Source organism: Trachemys scripta, chromosome 9 (genome assembly GCF_013100865.1).
Source record: "Trachemys scripta elegans isolate TJP31775 chromosome 9, CAS_Tse_1.0, whole genome shotgun sequence".
In the NCBI taxonomy this organism is placed as follows: Eukaryota; Metazoa; Chordata; order Testudines; family Emydidae; genus Trachemys; species Trachemys scripta.
The window spans coordinates 86,560,153-86,585,530 of NC_048306.1; the positions used below are offsets into that span (position 1 = coordinate 86,560,153).

The 25,378-nt window shown below is 39.9% G+C and overlaps 1 protein-coding gene across 3 annotated transcripts; it reads right to left on the bottom strand.

Moving 5' to 3' along the window:
- Positions 1-202: 202 nt before the first annotated feature.
- Positions 203-24,223, bottom strand: SERPINI2 (serpin family I member 2). Of its 3 annotated transcripts, none has more exons than XM_034781686.1 (9): positions 24,061-24,223; positions 22,809-23,116; positions 19,430-19,657; positions 17,154-17,348; positions 16,857-17,049; positions 15,836-15,933; positions 15,056-15,142; positions 9,054-9,143; positions 203-1,009 (listed from the first exon to the last, which is right to left on the bottom strand). In XM_034781686.1, exons 2-9 carry the CDS (start codon positions 23,071-23,073, stop codon positions 933-935), a joined length of 1,233 nt encoding a protein of 410 aa, XP_034637577.1. In that variant the 5' UTR covers positions 23,074-23,116; positions 24,061-24,223; the 3' UTR covers positions 203-932. The 3 variants fall into 3 exon arrangements, with proteins under 3 accessions (XP_034637577.1, XP_034637579.1, XP_034637578.1); XM_034781688.1 differs by having other exon boundaries at positions 22,809-23,011; positions 24,061-24,222; XM_034781687.1 differs by having other exon boundaries at positions 22,809-23,033; positions 24,061-24,221.
- Between the last annotated feature and the right edge of the window lie 1,155 nt (positions 24,224-25,378).

Sequence of the window (25,378 nt, forward strand, 5' to 3'; positions counted from 1 at the left end):
CTTCGCCGCTTGGGGCGGCAAAAAAGCTGGAGCTGGCCCTGCCAGGGAGGTTGAAGTGTTCACTTACTGGCTTTTGTGTTACCATTCCTGATGTACGATTTATTCTTTCACATAGGGACTGTCCGGTTTGGCCAATGTACATGGCAGAGGGGCACTGCTGGCACATGATGGCATATATCACATTGGTAGATGTGCAGGTGAATGAGCCCTTGACGGTGTGGCTGATGTGGTTGGGTCCTCTGATGATGTCGCTAGAGTAGATATGGGGACAGAGTCTAAGTGTTATTAGATCATTAGTGTAATATCATTACCTGGAAGGGACAAGATAGAGTCCCCAGCAGCAAATTGCTGATAAGAGAGAGCATGTCAGAGATTAAAATGAGAGAAATTGTAAGATTGCCTGTAAAAAAAAAAAAAAAAATCTATTGTATTACTAACACCACTGGAGTCCTCTTTTGTCCCATAATGCAATAAAAATTATTTTCTCTGCTGGCATGCTAGGGTAACAATCACGCTAAAGCATTAGTTCTCAAAGTACAACAAAAGTGGACAGAGTACTGTCTGAAAATTAATATAAGATCTTTCCATCAGAGGATAAGATCAGACTACCTCTTCGCATTCCAAGAAGCTGAGAACAGAGAGAATTAGTTACATGTTGAGAAGTGACTAGATTAAGTATGTTTTGATATACACACATTACAAAGAAATCTTGTTGTCAGTCATCTTAGTATAGACTCTGCAATGAACACAAATTCTTTCGGTCTTTGTGAAGACAGAAAATCAACTACTAAGCAAATAACATTTTTATTCTGAAATTTCAAACTCCTTCATGCTCTAACATTGAAAGAATGAAAAGGAAAAACAGCAAGTTTGGCTGTAATAGCGATCAGACTTTAATTTTAGAACATTACATTTTTCTGTCTTTATTATGATTATAGTGACTCCATATCTCTTCTCCTTGTGTTTTGAATGTCAGGATTTGCCAGCCTTCCCATAAACACAATTGAACCTAGAAATTAAGAGAGTATTACATATGTTTACTGGTAAGCAGTTCTGTGGATTTCAGTAACAATTATTAAGAATAAGAACATAACTTTTTTCATCTATTCCTACTTTTCCTTGTCAATAGAAAATATGTCAGAGTTAAATGTAATGACACAAACAACATTAAATTCTATTCCCTTATCTGGCCAAACTGCCCCTGCCAGCCCTTATTATTTGTATGAAGAAAAAATCCTATGCTAAACATATAAAATTTCATTTATATCTAAGCTACAATTGTACGGCTTGGAGTACTTACAATACATTATTTTGTATCATACACCATACTATATATGCAAAGAAAGCATGTAACAGTGATTGCTTTTTTTCCTCTGTACCAGAGATTTTTATTATGGACACTTGTAGTATTTTTAATATGGACACTCCATATTTAAGGTTACATTCTAAAAGGGCCTAAAATACAGCAGAACTTCCTATTTTTTCTCTAAAAGTAGGTGACCAATCAGTATGAAATTTTACTGTTTTATTTTTTGTGCCTTTTGAGTTCTCTGCAAAGTTTTTGGTTTGTTTCTCTTCAGAAGTTTTTAATAGGAAATCTTTGTATTTGAGCTCTGACAGAAGTTTATCCACAGTAGTCTTAGCTTTTATTGTTGAACAATCTCTCTTTTAAAAAACATCATCATTGCAAAACTTGATAGAAAGGTGGATCCTGACTAGATCTGGTGCAGCAGGTAGGTTTTGCATGAGTAGATATACTGTTTAGGGTAATCTTAACTATTGTTCTTCTTCTAACTGAAAGTTTATGGACTGCGAACACAAATCTTAACAATACTTCAGTATATGTCAAGTTCTTGATATCAATAAGTCACTGTAGTTTTGCATTAATTAGATCAACACAGTAAGTTACATTAGGCAGTTAGAAAGAAATATTACAACTTTGGTGTAAAGAGTTTCTTCTGGGCTAACCCATGGGCAAGGTTAAGATTTTGTCATGGTTATTTTTTAGTAAAAGTCACGGACAGGTCACGGGCTTCCGTGAATTTTTGTTTAATGCCAACGACCTGTCCGTGACTTTTACTAAAAATAAGGCGGGGTGGGGGGGCTAATTGCCAGGAGTGCCAGGCCCCTGCCGCCCACAGCAGCTCAGAGTTGGCGACTCAGAGCTCTAGGGTTCCTGCCATCTGTGACAACTCAGAGTTCTGGGGCCGGCAGCTGGGAGCCGCGGGGCCCCTGCTGCCCCAGGGCATGAGGCTGAAGCAGAAAATGTCACTGAAGCCTCAGAAAGTCATGGAAGCCATGATTTTCATAACCTCGGTGACAAAATCTTGTCCTTACTCATGGGTTAAACATTTTACAATGATAGGAGGGGTAGCCGTGTTAGTCTGCTCCCATACGTCTGTTAGTCTATAAGGTGCCACAGGACTCTTTGTCACATTTTACAATGTATGCCCTATTGTGCCTCAAATCTCTCCCTGTTACTTGCTGACAGCTCCATTAACTCAGACTACCAACCCTAGGGAATTTTAGTCCCCCTCTCCACCGCCCGGAATAGTTTACCATTATTAAAGACTTTACTTTGCCTCAGGAACTAATCCCTTTATGGTATGACCTCTTTGTGACTTCCTGCTGTTGCCAAAGGCCATTTGAGTTTGACTCTAGTATTATACATAGTAAAATCCCATTTTCTCCCCTATTGAAAGTCTCTTTTTGCAGTGAATTCACTACTAAGGAATAGTGTAAGATTCAAAATGGAAGTCTGGCTCTGGGAGAGGAAGTCTTCATTAGAATCCTTTCACAGAGCTGCCTCTACATCCCCTCCTCAGAGGCTACTCAAAAGGCATTGGTTCTCATCCATGGCAGACCCTGCTTCCTTGACATTTATAGAGCATTATTAAATTATTATGCAGTGTGCTGTGTGCTCAAACTTTTAAAAAAACTTAGATAGTAGTCCATTAGTAAGAGGTCATCTTTCCCATTTAATTAGAAGAGATTTTTGTCCACCATGATCCTGGAGACTATCAAAAATCTCATGTAGCTTCACTGGTTCTTTTGCATGTGAATTCACTGAAGATTTCCAACTTGGATAACTTATCTTGGATGACAGCATTCATATAAGGCCAGAAAAGGACATCTCTTCACATTGCCCAGTTAGGCAGTGTGGGTATTTAGCATTTTTGTCCCCATGCTATGCAGTATATTGGTACAATGTTCTTTATCCAGAATCTTATCTCACATAGCAATTTATTCTCCTGGTCCCAATAGGTTTTTTATCTTCACTAGAGCCATGGCTCTTCCTGTTGGCCATCCATCTAGAATTACTCTCTCAAGTTGATAAAAGGTTGGGTCTTTTATTTTATTTATTTATTTATTTAGCATATTTGAGCTTATCTAATTTTGTTTTTAAATGGAAATATTCAGATTCCTCTCCCAGCAGTCCCTGGTTTTCACTATTTCTGGGAATCCTGGGGCATTTTTACCAGTGCTGTGTGTACTGGGAAAAGATTGAACCCAATTTGCTGCCATCTGACATGGTTCAGAATTACAGAAGGTTAATACTCCTGTTACATGACTGGGACTGGTGCCCACTAACTGTGATGGCTACTGTTATACTCCTATCACTCCACATCACTGTAATATCTGAACACCCCTCTTTAAAGCATTAAGTGACATAATTAACCTCTGTCATATGTGATTTATTCTCTCGCTCATCCTCTCTCCAGGATGAGTGTTCAGACAAGTCGTATGTGGGAGGGGCAGTATAGCAGCCTCCAGGAAAGGGGGTGTTTTCATCAGAAGACAGGGAATTGATCCAAATATTCCACAATAATCACACTGTTTTATAGAATTTGGCCCATTCATGCCTGACCTAAATAGGATGCATCAGGCCTATATTGGTCTTCAAATGCCTATCATTATGACAGATTTCCTGAAACTCCTTTCCAAAGTTGCTATAACAAAAAGTACTGATTGTGTAATTGTTAAAAATAACAGTAATTTTTCCTCTTTTATGGCAGCCATTACCATCTTCTATAAATGAGTTGTCATTCATCTTAATCCCTAATTTAAAAGAGTATCTTAGTTTTGACATTTTAATTTCAGAACAGATCGTAAAACAGTGGAGATTTTCATTAAACACTGATTGTTAAAAGTTATAGCTAAAAAAAAAAAAAAGAGGAATTTTCCCTTGGTATTCCCCCCACACACACACTTTTGTGTGCTGATTGCCATCATATGGCTCTGTAATACAAAATAACCAATAACTGCTGCCATGTGGTAATGAAATAAAGGAATCAAACATGTTTATTTTGAATGGGATGATTTCCCATTGCATCAATGCCACATGCTCCTTTAGTTCCTTTGGTGGTTCATGTAGTTTATGAAATGTATTTGTGCTAAGGAATTTGCACTACCTAAAGGTTAAAATAAAAACTGCTATCACTCAATTGAATCCTATGCGTGGGTGGGATGAACACATGGTCTTAGCTTTGAATATTTCTGGAAAATAAGTGTTCTATTTCTGTTTATTTGGAAGGGGTTTAAAGAATCTCACTTTAGCAGAATCATTTATGATGAGCACTAGAAAGGAAAAACTCAAAAAAAATCATTTGAGAAGAGCTAAAGCTAAAATATTAATGCAAGAAGCTGACCTAAAACTTCTGCTGGGACCTATGCCTATAGGATTATGGAGTCTATTACTATTTAAAAATAAAACATTCTTAAAAGAAAACTGATTTCACATAACTTCAAAACAATAGTTTTAGACATAAAGCTTATCTAAAAGATACTTATGAATTCTGTCATGCACAACTTTTAAATAATTGTATTAGCCTCAATGAACAAACTTGCCTCCAGAATCATTAGAATAGGGGTTCCAAACTCATTTGTGGAAATGGCTGAATTCCTTTTTTTTTTTTTTTTTAATTAATATGCTTAGGTCAGAGCTACAAAGCTAGGGCAATATGCTGCTCTCAAGCCACACAGTAGATGTCCCAATGGTATGTCACTAGAAGTTTTGCAAAGTGACTGAGAGAAAAATATGGTACTTAGGTAGTAACTAATATTTTCGTTAGCAAAGTTAAATGTTGCATTCAGCACCACTTGATTGGGGGAGGAGGTGGAGAATGAAAACCATGTTTAGGACTACCATAAATTCAGCTCTTTATTCTGTCTGGACACAGAACCCAACAGTATCCGTTCTCTGAGCCCCTATTCTTGGTACAGAGCTCAGAGGACAAGCTTTAAAAGACAGGAAAAGAAATGGAGTACTTGTGGCACCTTAGAGACTAACAAATTTATTAGAGCATAAGCTTTCGTGGACTACAGCCCACTTCTTCGGATGCATACAGAGTGGAATAAATATTGAGGAGATATATATACACACATACAGAGAGCATAAACAGGTGGGAGTTGTCTTACCAACTCTGAGGGGCCAATTAAGTAAGAGAAAAAAAACTTTTGAAGTGATAATCAAGATAGCCCAGTACAGACAGTTTGATAAGAAGTGTGAGAATACTTACAAGAGGAGATAGATTCAATGTTTGTAATGGCTCAGCCATTCCCAGTCCTTATTCAATCCTGAGTTGATTGTGTCTAGTTTGCATATCAATTCCAGCTCAGCAGTCTCTCATTGGAGTCTGTTTTTGAAGTTTTTCTGTTGTAATATAGCCACCCGCAGGTCTGTCATTGAATGACCAGACAGGTTAAAGTGTTCTCCCACTGGTTTTTGAGTATTATGATTCCTGATGTCAGATTTGTGTCCATTAATTCTTTTGCGGAGAGACTGTCCGGTTTGGCCAATGTACATGGCAGAGGGGCATTGCTGGCACATGATGGCATATATCACATTGGTAGATGTGCAGGTGGAATTGATATGCAAATTAGACACAATCAACTCAGGATTGAATAAGGACTGGGAAAGGCTGAGCCATTACAAACATTGAATCTATCTCCCCTTGTAAGTATTCTCACACTTCTTATCAAACTAACTGTACTGGGCTATCTTGATTATCACTTCCAAAGTTTTTTTTCTCTTACTTAATTGGCCCCTCAGAGTTGGCAAGACAACTCCCACCTGTTTATGCTCTCTGTATGTGTGTATATATATATATCTCCTCAATATTTATTCTACTCTGTATGCATCCGAAGAAGTGGGCTGTAGTCCACGAAAGCTTATGCTCTAATAAATTTGTTAGTCTCTAAGGTGCCACAAGTACTCCTGTTCTTTTTGCGGATACAGACTAACACGGCTGCTACTCTGAAACCTGTCATTAGGAAAAGAAATGAAAGCACTACATACCTGCCTTTGTCCAGTCCTCCTAGATTGATCCCCGCCTACATCCAACCACAATATCTATACATGCTAAGTGAATATTTCTGCTGAAGTGATCCGCAGTTAAATAGTTAATGTTGATATATATTAGTCATCAGACTTGAGAGGTAATATCCTACAGTAGACCTGCTGGCTGAATGGACAACCGTGCTACATCTCTCCATCTTATTGTGACATTGGGTGTTTTTCTATCTGTCAATGGAGCTGAAGCTAGCAAGATGGCTGCCATTTCCCTACAGCCTATCTGCATGTGGAAAGGAAGCTGCCCTGAATAAAATTGGCTTCCATCACCCACTGTTTTCAGAGAGATTGAAGCTAGGAAGGTGGATTGGCAGAATAAGGGGAGCAGAAGCAGGGCCGGCTCTAGGTTTTTTGCTGCCCCAAGCTGCGCGGAGTCAGACATGCTGGTCTGAGTGGCACAGTAAGGGGAATGGGGGGTTGGATGGGGTGGAGGTTCGGGGGGCAGTTAGGGGCAGGGAGAAGGGGGGTTAGATGGGTCAGGGGTTGAGGGGGCAGTCAGGGGACAGGCAGCAGTTGGATATGCATGGGAGTCCCGGGGATTTGTCAGAGGACAGGTAGGGGGTGGGGTCCTAGAGGGGAAGTTGGGGCTGTCTCAGGAGGGGGCAGTTGGGGACAAGGAGAAGGGAGGCTTAGATTGGGGGTGGGGTCCTGGGAGGCAGTCAGAGGCAGGGGTCCTGGGAGGGGAGGTGATCAGGGGACAGGGTGTGAGGGGGGGGTTGGATGGGTTGGGGTTTCTGTGGGGGGCAGTCTGAGGGGGTGGATGGTGGCAGGGTGGGGCTACCCTCCCTCCCCGTGGAGTGTCCTGTTTTTTGAATGTTAACATATGGTATCCCTACCCTTCAGAGTGCAGCTCTCCATTCATAGCAAACTGCAGCATGAGGTCTCAGCTACCTTACTCCCTCCCCCTCTTTCCTCTTGGTAGTGGCCAAGGGAATGCTGGGAAATGTAGTTCTTTCCTTGCTCTAGGGCTGGCTCTATAGGCAGGGAGCTAACCAAGGAACTACAGCTCCCAGGGCCCCCTGTTGGTTCTCAGCTCCCATGCTGGATCCCTGCCGCCCCTGCAAATGGGCTGCCCCAAGAACGTGCTTGCTTTGCTGGTGCCTAGAGCCGCCCCTGAGGAGAAGGGAGGAGTGGCGAGGGGAAATCCTGAGTAGGGAGAGTAGTGCCCAGTTTTGGGCAGAGAAGAGAGTGAGAGGGAAGTTGGGGAAGTGTTGCTTCTAGGAAAAAGCTAAACCGATTCCATATTGTTTTTACTGTGCCATTATCACTTATAGCAATGATTGCTAAAAGTTTAAAGTTCTTTCTGTATATCTGTAACTCATCAATCCTAGGAAGTAATGTGTGTTCTATGTGTGAGTGCGAACCATGGTGCATGAATTAGATCAGTGGTTCCCAAACTACATACCATCAACCTCTTCCTTTATTGAAAGGAAACAAGCTAGGGGGTGGGAGTCAAGATAATTAGAGAAAAGGGATGGCAGTTTTCCTGTCTTAAGGTTGAGGTGACAATAAGCGAGCAACCAGGGAGAGTCATGCAGTTTTGTGTGCATTAAAAGTTGACTTTTCAACCTGAAATTATCCCACACACGGTGGCAGAAGATTAGAGGTGAGTTAAAAAGTCAAAAGACAAACTAGAAAACAGGATTTGATTATTTTTTTTAAATCTCATGATTTTGGGAGTACTAACATCATTTTTGATTTCTTGAGGTTGGCAATGCTACGGCAGTGAAATTATTCCAGATGTACAGTAATGTAATTTAGGAGCGAATCTGACCTGTTTCTTTTGTCTGTCAATGCAGGAAGACAACACTGCTTTCATTCACATTAGGAAGGTTCTCTTTACAACCAAAAAGGTTAGAATTATTGATTCTCATGTGGGAGGGGGAGCAGGGCAGAGAACAGGTAAAGAAAGCGGAAATTCTGTAGAATTTTCAACTGGTGTGGGGTCTGGATTAATAGATTAAACAAACCACATCAGGCTGACAGGCCTGAAGATTGAAACACGTATGTGAGAAGATAAAATGAAGACAGAGAATGGTCTCAATGTGAATATATGTGAAATTTACATACCTTGTTAAAGAGAGACAAATTCAAACCAACCAGCTTTCCTAATTTTTTTTATTAATAGTACTTTAGATTGTTAAAATCAAAAGAACTTTACAAAGATAGTTTTCTTTTTACTGTTTATGCTGTTTATGTTTTTCTTTTTGCATTTCACTTATCTTAGATAATGGTCAGACTATGCAGTGTTGTTGTAGCTGTGTTGGTCCTAGGATATTAGAAATACAATATAGGTGAGATAATATCTTTTATTGAACCAACTTCTGTTGGTAAGAGAGAGACGCTTTCGAGCTTACACAAAAAGCTTGGCCCTCTCACCAGCAGAAGTTGGTCCAATAAAAGATATTACCTCACCCACCTTGTCTCTCTAATAGTCAGACTAATCAGTTTCACTTTTATTTGTAATTAGAAGTTTCATAGTCCATTTCACTTCCTTGTTCCCCTGCACTAGTACAATGTGCTGTCCTGTTTGGGTTGCAGACACTGCACAGGAATGTTTAAATACAAACAAGAACATTTTTTTCTTAATTTTATTATCTTACATATTTTCCCCCCAAAAGCCACATTTTGGGTTAGTGCCATCTGACACGTACCCCTCTGAAAAATCCAAAGAGAGGGAGTGTAAACGCAATAACCTTACCTGTTGGATTATGTTTCAGGATAAATAGGAATGGACGGTTAGCCACAAACTGGTTATGTGACATACTCATGATTGCTGCCATATGCGTGCCTACAAACACAAAGTAATAGATTTTCTGTTAGGGATCAATCCTTAGCCCAGCACAAAGCCTAACCAGAAAGTTCAGGTGCTGGAGGCCTGCCTTTGGGGTAAAGAAGGCATCTTCCCTCCTCAAGCCAAGGAAGCTGCTAAGAAAGCCACCCTGTGTGCGGCAGTGGGAGCGGGGGGACAACGCTACCTGAAGCCAGTGACTGAAACAGCTTTGTTATTTTCTAATGCCCAGGGGATTGGATGATCCAATGTGTAGGGAGCATAAGCAAAGCTAGGCTCTGCACCATACAGCCAGTCACCTCCCCCTAGCATAAAGGAACCACACCCATTCTGGTACCAGAGGCCTTCTGTGGCCATGGAGGATGGACTGGATTTCTACATCACAGATTAGAAATATCAGTCAGTCATTCTTACAAAAGAGAATTTGCTATAACAGATCAGACTACTGTCCCATTATGTCAGGTGTCTAGTATATGGTGCAGTAAGGAGAAGTGATGCATCTATGTAAAATGCCTTTCACTCTGAGTCACACACAGTGGATGAACTGCTGTTCTTGATTACCAGATGACAAATGTATTTTAACTGGCTTTTTTCTTTAGTTACAAATCATAAAGACAACTGCACAATTACAAGAACAAATCACTCGTCTGTTATACAGCTGCTTTGTAATATGACATTTTCTTTGAGGACTTAGCACAAACTATTAAGATAATAACCTGCTGAAGATATCTTGAGACTTTAACTTCTTCAGCTCAAGATGTGGCATTTCATTTTAAAACTCATCTGAATGGAATATTGTAACTATATTCTGTTTTAAATATAGTTATTACCTTCCTAGCAGGCATCTGTCAAACTGAGAGCTTAAAATGGCCCATTTAAGCAGTGATATATGTGCTCAAGAACAATGGTTTACAACTGAAAATGGGCTGGCTAAGAATTAAGATATGATACTGCAAGACTCTGTCATTAAAATAAAATCAGTTTATCTTCTGTTTCATATTAACATCCTTGCTAGATAAAGTAAATCATCTCCATTACAAAGGGCTTCATGAGCAGCCCATGGATAATATGGAATTTTGCCAGTCCTAAAAGCTAGAGCAGACATTATCAGAAAGACAAGCTGAACTTTTTCACGCAATGTAATACAAATACAGTGCCAAGAGGCTGGGCCCAGCAGTCTAGGGCTTACTTGTTACTATGTGAGGGAGCAGAATTCAAATCCCTTGCTCCTGGGTCAGCAGCAGCTGGGAAAATTGAGAAGACAGAGCACTCAGCCTTTGCAGAACAGGGCCTTTTATCACTCCTTAGCCACTTTGAGAGTGACATTGATGAGCTCAGAAGGAACCATCTTCAACAGGCCTTAATAAGAGTGATGGTTGTCACAACACTGGGCATTTTGGTGGGGGTAGTTAATGGTTTTGAGGTGCTTTGATACTAAGATGCCCCCATCACTGTAATATCTTAGCATATCCCAGTCAATGACTTGCCACCAAAATACCTAATATTACAACAGTCATCCTTCTGATACAGAAAGTAGTAAATGCAAAAACTGAGAGGGGATATTTAGGCTCTAAGAAACACTTGGGAGGAACACTATGAGGAAAGAAAATGCAGACAGGAACCAAAAAAACCCCAATAGATGGTATACTTGGTGTGGGACCAAGCTCTGACTTCCTGCAGATAGTGTTATAAATATCATATGCACTATGTAATTCAATTAGTGTTGTTCGATCCAGGGACGGATTATTTATTAAGTACTTAATATAGAGAACACTTTCAAGTAGCGTGTCTGGGAGCTATGAATTCATTTAATAGCTGCTAGCAGGCGGATTGCTTCCAATATTCTTCTTCACTAAGTGCTGAGTTGAGACACAATGCACCTAATTCTCCTCTCACATATATTCACAAACAGCAAGAGTAATTGCATTACGGTCCATGAAGGTACACAATGCAGAATTTGCTATTACCTAACTTTGTTAGCCGTGTTTTTAGTGTGTGTGTGTGTGTGTGTGTGTGTGTGTGTGTGTGTGTTAAAAATACAAATCAAACATATATTAAATTTAAAACCCCTAAAAAGAAATAGTCCATGGTGTGTTTTTTCTAGGACCTAAATGACACTTAGAAAACAATTCCTGCAGAGGAAACCAAATATGAAAATACAGGCTTTGACAGTGGCTTTAGCAGTCACTGCTCCACCCAACACTAGGGACTAGAGGGGTGCAGCAGTGATAATGGCCAGAGGCATTGTGCCTATGAAGGAGACTCAATTAAAATGCTGCCAGGGGCATTCAGTGGGGTGCAGAGCAGAGCACCATATGACACACACAGTGGAATGTATATAACTACCCAAAAGCTGGCCTCAGAAATTCTCTGCTGGTGTGGAAGGAGGGTGGGGAGATGGCAACATAGCCAAGCTCCAACCTCACATCCATTTTATGGGATCAGGGGCCCTGGCAGTGCTATGATTCCCTATGCCTTGCATTAAAGAAGAGCAAACATGAGATTCTGACTTCTCACTACACAAGTTGCACTGCACTAGATCCTTTTGTCCTTCCTCTCTCCCCGTTGCACTCATGCATAGGAATGCATATTTTAAAAGTGTGCTTACTTTGGGGGGTAGGGACAAGGAAAGCATACTGGAATTCAGAATAGGTACAAAGCGACAAAGAGTCCTGTGGCACCTTATAGACTAACAGACGTATTGGAGCATAAGCTTTCGTGGGTGAATACTCACTTCGTCAGTGGCATGCATCTGACGAAGTGAGTATTCACCCACGAAAGCTCATGCTCCGATACGTCTGTTAGTCTATAAGGTGCCACAGGACTCCTTGTCACTTTTTACAGATCCAGACTAACACGGCTCCCCCTCTGATACTTGACACCAGAATAGGTACAGTGTCAAAAATCTGTTTAAAAACAAACAAAAACAACAATAGAAATCAGTGCAATGATTTGCATGACCTGCATCGATACAAAGTCATGAAGAAAAATAGCTGCTGAGCCTTTCATTTTGTAAACGTTTCCGTAAAAATCATTTATTTTGGATCCCAGCGGAAGTAGAAGTCACCAGGGGAGAACAGGTGCCTTTGACTATCAGCATACTGAAGAAAATATATCAAGTTATAGCCAAATATGTGAGTAAAGGCTGGATTTTTTTTATGTCCGATTACACTGGTCTACAATTTTTGAGAAGTCGTCTGCTTCAGAGATAAAATGTGCTATTTATTATGTATTTTGATGTGCTGAATTCAAATATGACAATTAAAACAACTGATTGGCTACTGTTTCTAAGATATTTAAGTTTTTACATTTTATGTCTATGTATATTGTGTAGATAGTAGAGTTTTAATCATAAATTGTAAACCTAGGTCTTTTCATGTGTTTATAGTTGCTGTACATGATAATATTTCACCTGTCCTGTTTATGTAACACTTTAAAAATAAGCAAAAGGGTTATATAAATAAAATTTATTATGAAACAAAAAGCAAAAAACTATTATGTACATAGTTTAGTCCTATTCAGTGTCTACTCAGCACTTCTTGGCTTGTCTATTGTATTCATTAAATGGAGCATCTCTTGTCACTGTCCAGCAATAGTCTGCAAGCATTGATGGGCTCCATTTGCCCTGATAGCGTTTCTCCATTGTTGCAATGTCCTGGTGAAATTGCTCGCCATGCTCGTCGCTCACTGCTCCGCAGTTCGGTGGAAGAAAATCTAGATGAGAGTGCAAAAAATGTATCTTTAGTGCATGTTGCAACCATGGCTTTTGTATGCCTTGAGGAGGTTTTCCACCAACAACCTGTAGTTGTCTGCCTTGTTGCTTCCGAGAAAATTTATTGCCACTAACTGGAAGGCTTTCCATGCCGTCTTTTCCTTGCCACGCAGTGCATGGTCAAATGCATCATCTCAAAGAAGTTCATGAATCTGAGGACCAACAAAGACACCTTCCTTTATCTTAGCTTCACTTAACCTTGGAAGTTTTCCATGGAGGTACTTGAAAGCTGCTTGTGTTTTGTCAATGGCCTTGACAAAGTTTTTCATCAGACCCAGCTTGACGTGTAAGGGGGTGGTAACAAAATCTTCCTTAATTCAAAAAGTGGTGGATGCTGAACACTTTTCCTCCCAGGCTCCCATGACTGTCGGAGTGGCCAATCTGTCTTGATGTAATGGGAATCTCTTGCACGACTATCCCATTCGCAGAGAAAACAGCAGTACTTTGTGTATCCAGTCTGCAGACCAAACAAGAGAGCAACAACCTTCAAATCGCCACAAAGCTGCCAGTGATGTTGGTCATAGTTTATGCACCTCAAAAGTTGTTTCATGTTGTCATAGGTTTCCTTCATATGGACTGCATGACCAACTGGAATTGATGGCAAAACATTGCCATTATGCAGTAAAACAGCTTTAAGACTCGTCTTCGATGAATCAATGAACAGTCTCCACTCATCTGGATCGTGAACAATGTTGAGGGCTGCCATCACATCATCAATGTTGTTGAAGGCTACAAGATCACCTTCCATGAAGAAGACTGGGACAAGATCCTTTTGACGGTCACGGAACATGGAAACCCTAACATCACCTGCCAGGAGATTCCACTGCTGTAGTCTGGAGCCCAACAGCTCTACCTTACTCTTGGATAGTTCCAAATCCCTGACAAGGTCATTCAGTTCACCTTGTGTTATGAGGTGTGGTTCAGAGGAGGAGGATGGGAGAAAATGTGGGTCCTGTGACATTAATGGTTCAGGACCAGAAGTTTCATCCTCTTCCTCGTCTGACTCAAGTGAGAATGATCCTGGTGCATCAGGAACCGGCAGTCCTTCTCCGTGGGGTACTGGGAGTATAGCTGATGGAATGTTTGGATAATGCACAGTCCACTTTTTCTTCTTTGACACACCTTTCCCAACTGGAGGCACCATGCAGAAGTAACAATTGCTGGTATGATCTGTTGTCTCTCTCCAAATCATTGGCACTGCAAAAGGCATAGATTTCCTTTTCCTGTTCAACCACTGGCGAAGATTTGTTGCACAAATGTTGCAGCATATGTGTGGGGCCCACCTCTTGTCCTGATCTCCAATTTTGCAGCCAAAATAAAGGTGATAGGCTTTCTTAACCATAGTGGTTATACTGCGCTTTTGCAATGCAAAAGTCACTTCACCACAAACATAGCAGAAGTTATCTGGACCGTTCACACAAGTACGAGGCATCTCTGCTCACTTTGGCTAAACAGAAAGGTGTCCCTTTGCAAAATCAAACACTGACAAATAAGAGAGCATGACACTGTATGATTTCTAGAGCTGATATAGGGCAATTTGTTCAGCAGAGTGATGTAAGCTTCGTTATGATTGCATCATCCATGACTTCTAGGAATAACATGATGCAATTCATATCATGTATGACGCAATACCAGCTTCAGATTGCATCATTCATTGTTTTGCCTAAAAAGCAAGTACTGTCCAAACCCAGTCATAGATTTATTCATAGATCCAGTCAAAGATGTATTTTAGTCATTTCTGGTTTAAATTGAGATCCCTTCCCTTTATAACTCACTTATCCTCCGCCATTCCCAAGTCAAGGGTCGTATATACTGACTCAATAGCATATCTTGAAAACTAGAGCCAATCAACAATTTTAAGCATCATTTTCGTTCTCAGTGACCCAGAATTAGTAAAGTTGGACTACATTTATTTCAGAAGCATTTTGGCTATAGAGCAGTGTTATGGGTTGAGGAATGAAGTCCAGACACATGTAAGCCTCTTGCATGCATTTTAATAATTTAATTTGAAATGCAAAAACCATGGGTGAAAAGTGCACTCAATGATTTGCATCCAACATTTACTCAAGATCCACTCGCATCAAGTTCAGAATACATCAGAGTGATAAGTATTTATCCTCATAAGCAAAGCAAATCTTACTTGAGGATGCTGCAGCTTCACTGCCATCTTCATTGACCTCAATACAAACTTTTTGGATGGCTTTGGAAATGTGTATGTCAGATGATTCTGAAAGGGAAATATATAAATTAATACATTTTATGTTGAGAGATGAAGGCTCATGCATAATGCGTAAGTGTTAAAATCAGAGGACCCTTTCCATGTTCATTTCCTAGTTCCCACCCTCAAAAAATACATCCAAGATTTCCACCACTACCCACACTCCCATTAATGTTTGATGAGTTAAAGGGTGAAGAAACAAAGAAGCGAAGTCTAGGGGAGATGTACTGTATATTGAAAATATAGCATATACACTTGTCCGTAGATACACACATATATTTTTCATATAATATAAGGAAAATGGTCTTGTCGGAACACTGGGGTCTGAGAAATCTAGGTCTTAAACAATCTTGGATCCATTCTCTGTGTGTGTGTGTGTGTAATATTTTCCATAAACTAGGAGTCCATGAACTTCAAACCTTAGGTCTTCTATACATTCAAAATTACAATTCACTTGCTCCCCATATTTTAACATGAATCTAAGAATAAGCCACTCTTGTTCTTTGATGTAGAGTGGGGAAAAAATTTGCTTGTGCGTTTGTGTGCGCGCACGGATGTGTGCTCGCATGCACGTGCAGTTTTGCCTTGAGTATATACACCGAAAAGTACATGGTTAAAGTACATTATTATAAATGGTGATGACAACTTAAAACAGAGATAAAAGTTTCATAATTGTAATATCAGAATTATTAATCACTGCACCTGTTATTCCAGAAAGGTCGCAGCCGCCACTAAATATCTCTGTTACATTGAGGGAGCGCAGCGTTTCTTGTAAGTTCACTGTCTGTTCTATTTTAAACCTGTAGAGCGTATAGAAAAGAGACTCATTGTATAACTATCACTATTTTCCCAGTTAATAAATGATTATCAATGGAAGCAGCAAGCCTAATGGTTAGATCAGGAGGCAGGAAGATTTTAAATCTAGATTATAGCCCCTGTTCTGCCACTGATTTGCTGTGTGCTCTTGGGCAAATCATTGAACCTCTCTGTACCTCAGTTTCACAATCTATAAAGTGAGTAAGTAGTTAAAGGCTACTTGCCCACTGATTGTAAAGTGCTCTGAGCTATATGGATGAAAAGCACTATCTAAGGCTTTCATAGTACTACTATTACTATTTTGAACAAGGGAGACAACGCTTAAAATTATGAAGAAACCAGACACCGAGGCATTACATAGTCGAAAACTCAAGATGTAAAGTGTCATTGAGAGCAGGTAAACTTACCAGTGGATATTAAATAGTGCAAATCTTTAATTTAACTTTAATTTGTCAATGTAGTGTTAAATAAAGCACCTTTTTAGATCAGTAGTGGCTAAAATAACCATATGAGGGCTCACTTCCAAGCCAATGTTCACACTGCTCTGCCATCCAGGAAACCTGGGTTCTCATTTTGCCAGTGTCATTTACAAAGGGAGTGTGAAGTGGGTATAAAATGCCACCACTTGTGCAAGTGAATGAAGAGTTTTGATCTGATAACATTTCACACTTACTTGGAACAGGTGTAAAGGTCTACACAAGGTATAAGGTAGTGGAAAATCAAGTCCAATTTGATCCTGTGTTCACTGACACAAATGACAAAATTCTCATTGATTTAAGTGGGAGCAGAATCAGGGCATGTCAGTAGGCTTTCTTGACTATTTTTGTATCTGATCCCTAATGCTTCCATAAACGGAAGATGAGAAGGGATAATGAAAAAACAAAATACTGAGAAGTACATTACATACCTAGGGAGGCTTATTTCTACGTCTTCCTCTTGTGTTTCAGCAAACCAGTCTTTTATCAGCTGAGCTGTAATTAATTTTTCTACTTCTTCTATAGTTACATCTTCTGAAGGAAGTGTTAAAACTAAGCTGAACTCCTTCCCTTTGTAAGGTAATTCCAACACCTGGTAGCTCACATTATTGTCAGAAAAATGACCTAGAATAAAGACAAAATCATGGACTGCAATAAGCAAACTGCAACCACTAAGACAATATATATGATTTTATGGTCACCACACAGACATGCATATTTTACATTACCAAACTTTGTTCTCAGCTGAAGATGCATCATTGGTATCTTTGTTACAGAACCATCTCTCTTAGTAAAATCCATCTCATGGGTAGCTTCTGGTCTGAACTTCTGCTTCCAGTCTCCTTTGAAGTAAATAGCGTTCACCAGAATAAGCCTAGTGAGGGGACCAAATTCTTCACTTGAAACGATATTTTTTATTTTGCCTATCGGGGAAAAAAAGGACATGAGCAAAATTTTCACACACTATAAATACCAGCTAGTCTATTTTAAACGCAATTAAAATGAGCGTGCATGTAATATGCAGGCTGTGATTTTAAAGATTCCCTGTTATGATAACACTGAAAAAAGGCTATTGCACTCTGACATCAGTGAAGTGGATGGGATTTTGCCATTGACATAAATGGGAGCCAGAGCATGTTCATTATGTTAGGAGGGTTTTGTGTATAATCAGGGGCGGCTCAAGCTTTTTTGCCGCCCCAAGCATGGCATGCCTGCGGGAGGTCCTCGGTCCCGCGGATTCGGCGGCATGCCTGCGGGAGGTCCGCCGGTCCTGTGGCTTCAGCGTACCCGCCGCTGAATCCGCGGAACCGGCGGACCTCCTGCAGGCAAGCCGCCGAAGGCTGCCTGATGGCCGCCCTCGCAAGGACCGGCAGGCCGCCCCTCGCAGCTTGCCGCCCCAGGCACACGCTTGGAGCGCTGGTGCCTGGAGCTGCCGCTGTGTATAATACGGAATATAATACTTTCCTGCAGAGTTCCAGGTTATATTGATATTGTCACACTGCTCTGCACCCGAATGGAGGATTTATTTTTCAATGAACTTTCATCTTCCCCTTATAAAGAACAGGAGTACTTGTGGCACCTTAGAGACTAACAAATTTATTTGAGCATAAGCTTTCGTGGGCTACAGCCCACTTACAAATTTATTTGAGCATAAGCTTTCATGGGCTACAGCCCACTTCATGCATCCGATGAAGCGGGCTATAGCCCACGAAAGCTTATGCTCAAATCAATTTGTTAGTCTGTAAGGTGCCACAAGTACTCCTGTTCTTTTTGCGGATACAGACTAGCACGGCTGCTACTCTGAAACCCTTATAAAGAAACACTCAATTCATAACATGAAGGTTAAGTGATGTAAGGGTGTCTATCTGAGCCTGCTGACAACACTATCTAAAAGGAGGTGTTAATGACATGAGGATCATTTAAATGCCAACATTAACCATTTCATTGCTTGTTATTTTAGCAGAAACATCAAGCTAATGGGCTTCTCCTTTGTTGTTGAATGTAGCAGCAGATATTAGGATGTGTACAGTGGGGCACATAGTTGGTGTCAATAATTGCTTTGGTAAGGAATGAGCAATTCAAATGCCTTTTGCCTCCAAATTTAAAGTCAACTCTCCACCTGTCCAAAAGGGAAAGGGGAAGAACTATCTCCTCTCCCTGGTACCAAACCCCTACGTGACTCCAGAATAATGGCAGCCTCCCCACCACTTACCACTCCTGGATACCAAAATCCCCTTTTGTCCCATACCCAGCTTCCAAAACCTCCAACTTTCCCCTGGCAACTTCTTTGGTTCAATTATTCAATATCAATACAAAATGTGCAGCACATCAGAGTTAAAATATAGGAGCAGCATCAAATAAATGGAATGTTATCAAACTGAATAACACACAAAATTCCATATTAATTGGCAAAGGAAGGTCAGAGAGGGCTTAGAGACAGAGTTACATTATTCTGTGGACCCTGTTGTAAAATTAAGGCTGAATGTTTCACATTGGACATGGGGCTTTGGCTGCTAGCTTCTATATTTACATGGAGTATCAGAGTTTATTTAGCAGCTGTATAGTGTTCTGAAAATTACTAGATTTTACTAACATGTATTAATGATTTACAGTAAATGTGAGAAATGGAACACTTGTTACTAACAAATTAAATAATCATCTACTTGGCAAGGAGTAATAATTTCCAGTGTCCCCCAAACCTGTAGCTGTGTAAAAATGCCATACTAAATAATTGTATTAAGAAATGCTTGACATGGCTGTGAATCAAAAGAAGATTATTAGAGCTAGCAAACAGCCTGGTATTTTTCTCTTTTTAAGGGCTAGTTGCTAGTCTTAATAACAGGCTATATTGGAAACAAGGCACTAACGTCCAGATTCCTTCTTCCTTCATATCTGTCACAGATCAATGATACAACACCAATCCGTTCTATATATTTTAGGGCATTAAAGAGGAGGAACTTAACTAGCAAACAGAGATTTTATGAAAGCTAGAGAGAGAGTTTACCATCTGTTTTGTTTTCTACCCAGGTACTTATGGCCTCTGTGCAAGCTTTTGTGTCTTGGAAATTCACCAGTTTTATAGCAGTCTGAAAAAATTCCTTGTTGCTATGGAGATACTGTTCTTTTACAATGAATCCTTCTTGAAGGTAGAGGGCATTGGCAAGATTAAATGTAAATTCTTTCTTTTCTGAGGTGACAGAGAAAAGTGTCTGGAGCAGAGAGAATTCTTCACCTAAGAAAAATAAATGTTAATAGTAGCATCTTCATTTGAAGAACATAAAACAGCTGTGTAATAGCATCGTTCTCCGTATACAAAATGCATTCTCTAATCCCCTGAAGGCTCAGGTGCAGTACAACTACGCCCGCTTTTGTAAATGAGCTGCAATATTCTGATTGTTTCCTTTATGCTACATGTACAGTTTGAAAAAAATAAAAGATTCAGAGACCAACCACCACCACTACCACCACCCTGTCCCCAGAATACAGGCCCTTTCTACCCAAGCTACCTTGTAAAGGTAACTGGTAAGGTGACTAGATATTCCTGAAAACTGTCAGTGGTTTTAAGGCTTCTTCCAACATCCCTGTCAATGTCATAAAAAAATATTTTTGTGGCACAAGCCACCTGCAGATGCAGGAAAGTAAGCTACAGCAAAAGGGTTCAAGACTGGAAAACTCTAAGGAGGCAAATACTACCCACCCACCCACCCTCCCCCCCCAAAAAAAGTTTGATTCTGAAAGTGACGAGCATTGCTTGTTGGGGAGGTGGGGATAGAGAGAGAGAGAAGTAGGAACTCTTTTTGCTCTCTCCCCCACCCAAAACTCTCCTATGCATACCTCCTTCACCCCCCACTGAAACCATTCTCTCTCCTGGTCCTCTTGAGTGAAAGGTATAAACATATTCTGTATAAGGAACAACATGCATTAGCCTACACATACAAGATTAATTCACATCACCAGCTTTAGTACAGAGACAGATTATGCCCCTCCTTACTCTCACTGGGTGTACCTTACTCCACAAGCAGGGCCAGTGAAATCAGTGGGATTATACCTAGAATAAGGTACTACTCAGCATGACAGGTTTCAGAGTAGCAACCAAGTTAGTCTGTATCCGCAAAAAGAACAGGAGTACTTGTGGCACCTTAGAGACTAACAAATTTATTTGAGCATAAGCTTTCGTGGGATGCATCCGATGAAGTGGGCTGTAGCCACGAAAGCTTATGCTCAAATAAATTTGTTAGTCTCTAAGGTGCCACAAGTACTCCTGTTCTTTTTACTCAGCATGAGTAAGGATGGCAAAGTCTGGCTCTTTTAACCTACATGCTCCTTCAAAGGATAATATTGAATGAGCAAAGCATGAACTAAATCTATTTAAAGACAGGGTGAATGACTCTCATTGGTACACTAATTAAATAGATACTATAAATTGAGTATTCCAAGTGTCTGACTGTGCATGCTTTTCAGTACTGGTAACATGTCTGATAGAGAAGATTTTTGAAGTCACTTTCACATGCTCAGGCTAACCTTATCTTTCTTAAAAGACACTGCGGGGGGCGGATAACGAGGGCACCCCTACCGAGTGTAGTTACACTTTAAAATCCACAATGTATTGATTACATACTTGACTCTTTAAAGTTCCCAGGCCAAATGCATTCCTGAAGGAACTCCACTGAAGTAACTCATTACAACAGGGCTGAATTTTGGCCTCTGGGATTCATTTAACTCTATAATTTAATACACGTAAAAATGCAGCTTGCAGTGTATCTTCCCTCTTACGACCCAGGCTCAGCCCATTCTATTCCTCTCCTGTTGTGTCACATCTTTATAACAACACGGAGATATGCAATCCATTCAGTGTTGTAATCACCCACTCTAATTAGTTTCCGTTAGTGCCATATTGCGTTGCATAGGCATTTTGGAAACATCCCTTTCTACCAGTGACTGGCAGCATGACACATGGCAGAGGTCAGAGACTTGATTTTCTAAGTAACTTGTCTGTTTAAATATTTTCTAAAAAAATAAAAACGGTTAATATTCATCTGCTTAAATGAATAGATTTATGTCATGCCCTGAAGATCTATGAATATGCTATAAATGCCCAGCTGTCCCTTGATAAGTCATTATTCTTAGGAGTCCGTGGAAAAAGACCATTGTACCAAACAAAGTGCTGCAACGCAATGTTAAAAATGTACTTTGCGCATTGAATTTGATCTGCAGATCAATGATCTCTATTAGGACAGATTGCATTAAAACTATTCAAAGCAATTAAAATTGACTTACTACATTTTCTGGAACCTGTAATTGAACACAGGTTTCAATTAATTCTACTTCTAGCTGTTAAGAATGCAGTGTTTTTTGTACAAAATGTACAAATTTTAAAATCATTTAGCCAACAATTTTTTGTATGTCTTTTTCATTGTAGAATTACCTACTGTAGGGTTATTTTTGAAACTTGTAATGACTTTCCTATTACTTTTCATTAAGATGATATTAAATATAAATAAGGAAGTGGCGGCCAGGGGTGAGTGGCTGGAGTTGACTTCTTATACCCCTTAGGCCAGATTCTGATACTCTTAACTCATATTTGGGAGCACTGCACTCCGCAAGTAGTCTCAAGACTTCAATGGGATGATTTATGGATAAAGGTGCTATACAAATTGTATATTTAATGTATTGGGCCCTATCAAATTCACGGTCCATTTTGGTCAATTTCACGATCATAGGATTTTAAAAATCACAAATTTCATGATTTCAGATATTTAAATCTGAAATTTCATAGTGTTCTAACTGTAGGCATCCTGACCCAAAAGGCAGTAGTGGGTGGGGAGAGGGGTTTCAAGGTTATTGTAGGGGGTCATGATATTGCCACTCTTACTTCTGTGCTACAACTGACGGCGGCGCTGCCTTCAGAGCTGGGCAGCCAGAGAGCGGTGGCTGCTGGCTGGGAGCCCAGCTCTGCCGGCAGCACCGCCGCCCGCAGAAGTAAGGATGGCATGGTATGGTAACCATGTCAGTGACTGAGCTGCTTTGGAAGAACCTGTTCTGAGAACAAGAAATGTCCATGTGATCAGAAAGCAACTGAGGATCAGAGATTATAGCTGCTGGCCAATGTCCTCTACCCTGTCCTGCATCTTAGATATGTCCATTTCTGTTTTACTAGTTAGCTTCATTAGTTTGAGATTGATATTTGATTTGTATTTTAAGATAAGAGAATGAGATCTAGCAAAAGGAACTAGTGCCATGTGACAGTGATATAATCATTCAAAATCCTGACCGTCATGTCATGTGACATAAGCTAGGTACTAAATGCCAGTCACTAACCAGCACTCCTGTGTGTTTCACCATCATTACACAGCATAAATGACAGTAGATCAAGCAATACTCACCATCTTTATTTCCTTGCAGTTTCAAAGCTTGTGTTATCTCATTAAGTGCTTTTCCCTTTGCCCCCAATTGCACCGTTCCAAGAAGTAAAGCGACACCAAGCGGTGAGTGTATGATGTTCTCCTCTTTAGGAGAACAATGAAGAACTTGGTAGAGATCCACTGCAAGTTGTGTAGTGCTAGCAGCCATCGGATTAGAGATGGGGCTGCAAGTTAAGGACATTCCAGCTGTAATCAAGAGAAGGCTTTGAAATAAAGCACTTCTCATTGTAGCAGTTTATTGCAGCGTTTTCCCCTCTGAATGATTGGAACTGAAATCACATTATAAAAACCAGAATAGTGATTTAACTTCACACTACCACACTTGTCTGAGAAGTTATGATAAACAGCATCTAGCTCCTTTCCATAGTTCTACTGGTCAAGTTCTTTATCTCACCCATAAATTACACACCTAGTATAAAAAACTTGTTAACACTAGGAAATGTTACCTTTGATCTCTAATAGAATCTTATGTAAATCATCCCTTAAAGTAAACTGCTATACCCGAAAAGAGGTTTAATCTTGCTAAACAAAAACCTATATAAGAGTAGGTTAACGTGAATATTTAAAGATTGTTTGCAAGTATCATTCTGTGTAACTTTGGCATAATGTATGAAGTGTTCCCCTATTAAGTTCACTGTTTACCAGAGTTAGAAGTTATCCTTTAACAAGTCATAGGAAGGGAAAAGGAATGTCCTTTATTCTGTGCAGTCAGTTAAGTAACTGATCCATTTAACTGATGCTAGCAACAATTATATACACACAGCTGTATTACCACAATTGTACATAGTAAAAAATACCATGCTGTGCTTGATTTTATTTGGAGTGGAATATACTATTCCAAATGGAGATAGTCTGTAGCTGCAAAATATTAATCTGAATCTATACTTCTAACACCTTTAATTTTAGGGTGTTTGGATCTGGGATTTTGAATCAGTGTATTAAGATAACAGGGGGCTATTTGTACAATTCAGAACAGGGATGAGCTTTCAGACCCAAAAGTGTGTTTGAATCCAGGATTTTGGTGTGGGTCACTCTTGAATTCCAGATCAAATATTGCTTGAGAAATGTAGCCTCATAATACAAATGTAAATTTGAATAGATGTGGCTTTATAAAGCACCCTTCAAGTCTTATCACAAAAACATTTTACTAAACAATGAATTAAATTCTGGCACCGTAATACAGCAGATATTACAAAACTTAAAATTAACTCACATGAAGCCCGAAATTCAATGGAATCCCTCCTGCTCAAGAGTTACGTTGGAATTGTTAAATTCCAGCTGTGCAAGCATCAAGGGCAGACAGAGGGAGGATACCTCTAGACGTCAGCATTGAGTATAAGCCTGAATCATGTTAGGAAACTAGAGGTTGGAATTTTCAAAGGAGTCTAAGGGATCTCCCTTATGTTGCTTTGAGCAATCTCAGCCTAAACCCCTAACTATCCATTTCAACTGCGCTACATTAAATTCATAATCCAAAGTCCACTGAAAATCACTGGATGTTTTCCATTGACTTTAATGGCTTTAAGCCCTAACACGTTAAAATTGCAGAATTATATTTTGAATTCAGTTACAATTACCCACTCCCATTCCTGCTGAAGTCACCGAAAGCATTTCCATTGATTTCAATGGAAATAAGAATCAGGCCCATATTTACTGCTCTGTCCTACCTTAAGACAGCTATAGCTAAAAGGAATTTGGATTAGGCAATAATAAATAAAAATTAATAAAAATACACACCTACATAATTCAAAATATTTAGTTGTTTTATGCTAATAGCAACCAGTAATGCGTTTCCTGTTCCCAAAAGCAATTTAAAGAATTAATGCATACGCTTACCTGGAAAAACAGTTTCACCTCTCTCTCCACCCTTCACAGCAACACTATACTTAAAAACTGGTTTGCCTTGAAATGAAAAATAAAGAGCAACAAGGACAAGGACACTATTCTATGTTTATCATGAAAAGCAGCATGATTAATGTACCAAACCCCATAACAGGTGGCCACAAAGTTTATTATGAAAATTTGTCTTTCTAAAATGTATCAATATTAATTGGGATGTCTTGCCTGGTGTAAGAAATTAATGGAGAGAACTGTTTTTCAGTTTAATGGGATGACAGCATAACTCAGAAACGTGACCACTGTCCTAATGTGCCCTTCTAATCCTTTTAGTTTACCTTGAGAGAGTCTGCATTTGAAGCAGAACTATGGACTATGCTCCTGAATTGACCCATAGAAATAAAGGTTATTTTTTCCACATGGTTTCACCTGCAAATTGCAAATACATCAGACATTGTGGGTGTATATATTTTAAGCATAGCTGGGAGGGGAAAGGGGACAAAGGGTTACATGTGTTTAGCCCCAACCAGTAGTAGAATAGTGCAGAGCATTGGGAGGCTCTTGCCTCCAAAAGGCGCGGTTCTGCCTGGAATTCCCCATTGTGCTGGGGCAATGATTGGGGGAAGGCTCCTTATTCCATCCTCACACACACAGTTCATACGGGCTGGCACAATTTAAGCCTAAACAGTTTAGTG

Coding starts and splice junctions, on each gene's coding strand:
- SERPINI2 (XM_034781686.1), bottom strand. CDS start 23,073: ATGAGAAGTGCTTTATTTCAAAGCCTTCTCTTGATTACAGCTGGAATG. Junction 15,143..15,835: donor CGACCTTTCTGGAATAACAG/GTGCAGTGATTA, acceptor TTTCCCTTTCAG/AATCATCTGACATACACATT. Junction 1,010..9,053: donor CCTGAAACATAATCCAACAG/GTAAGGTTATTG, acceptor CTTAATTTCTAG/GTTCAATTGTGTTTATGGGA.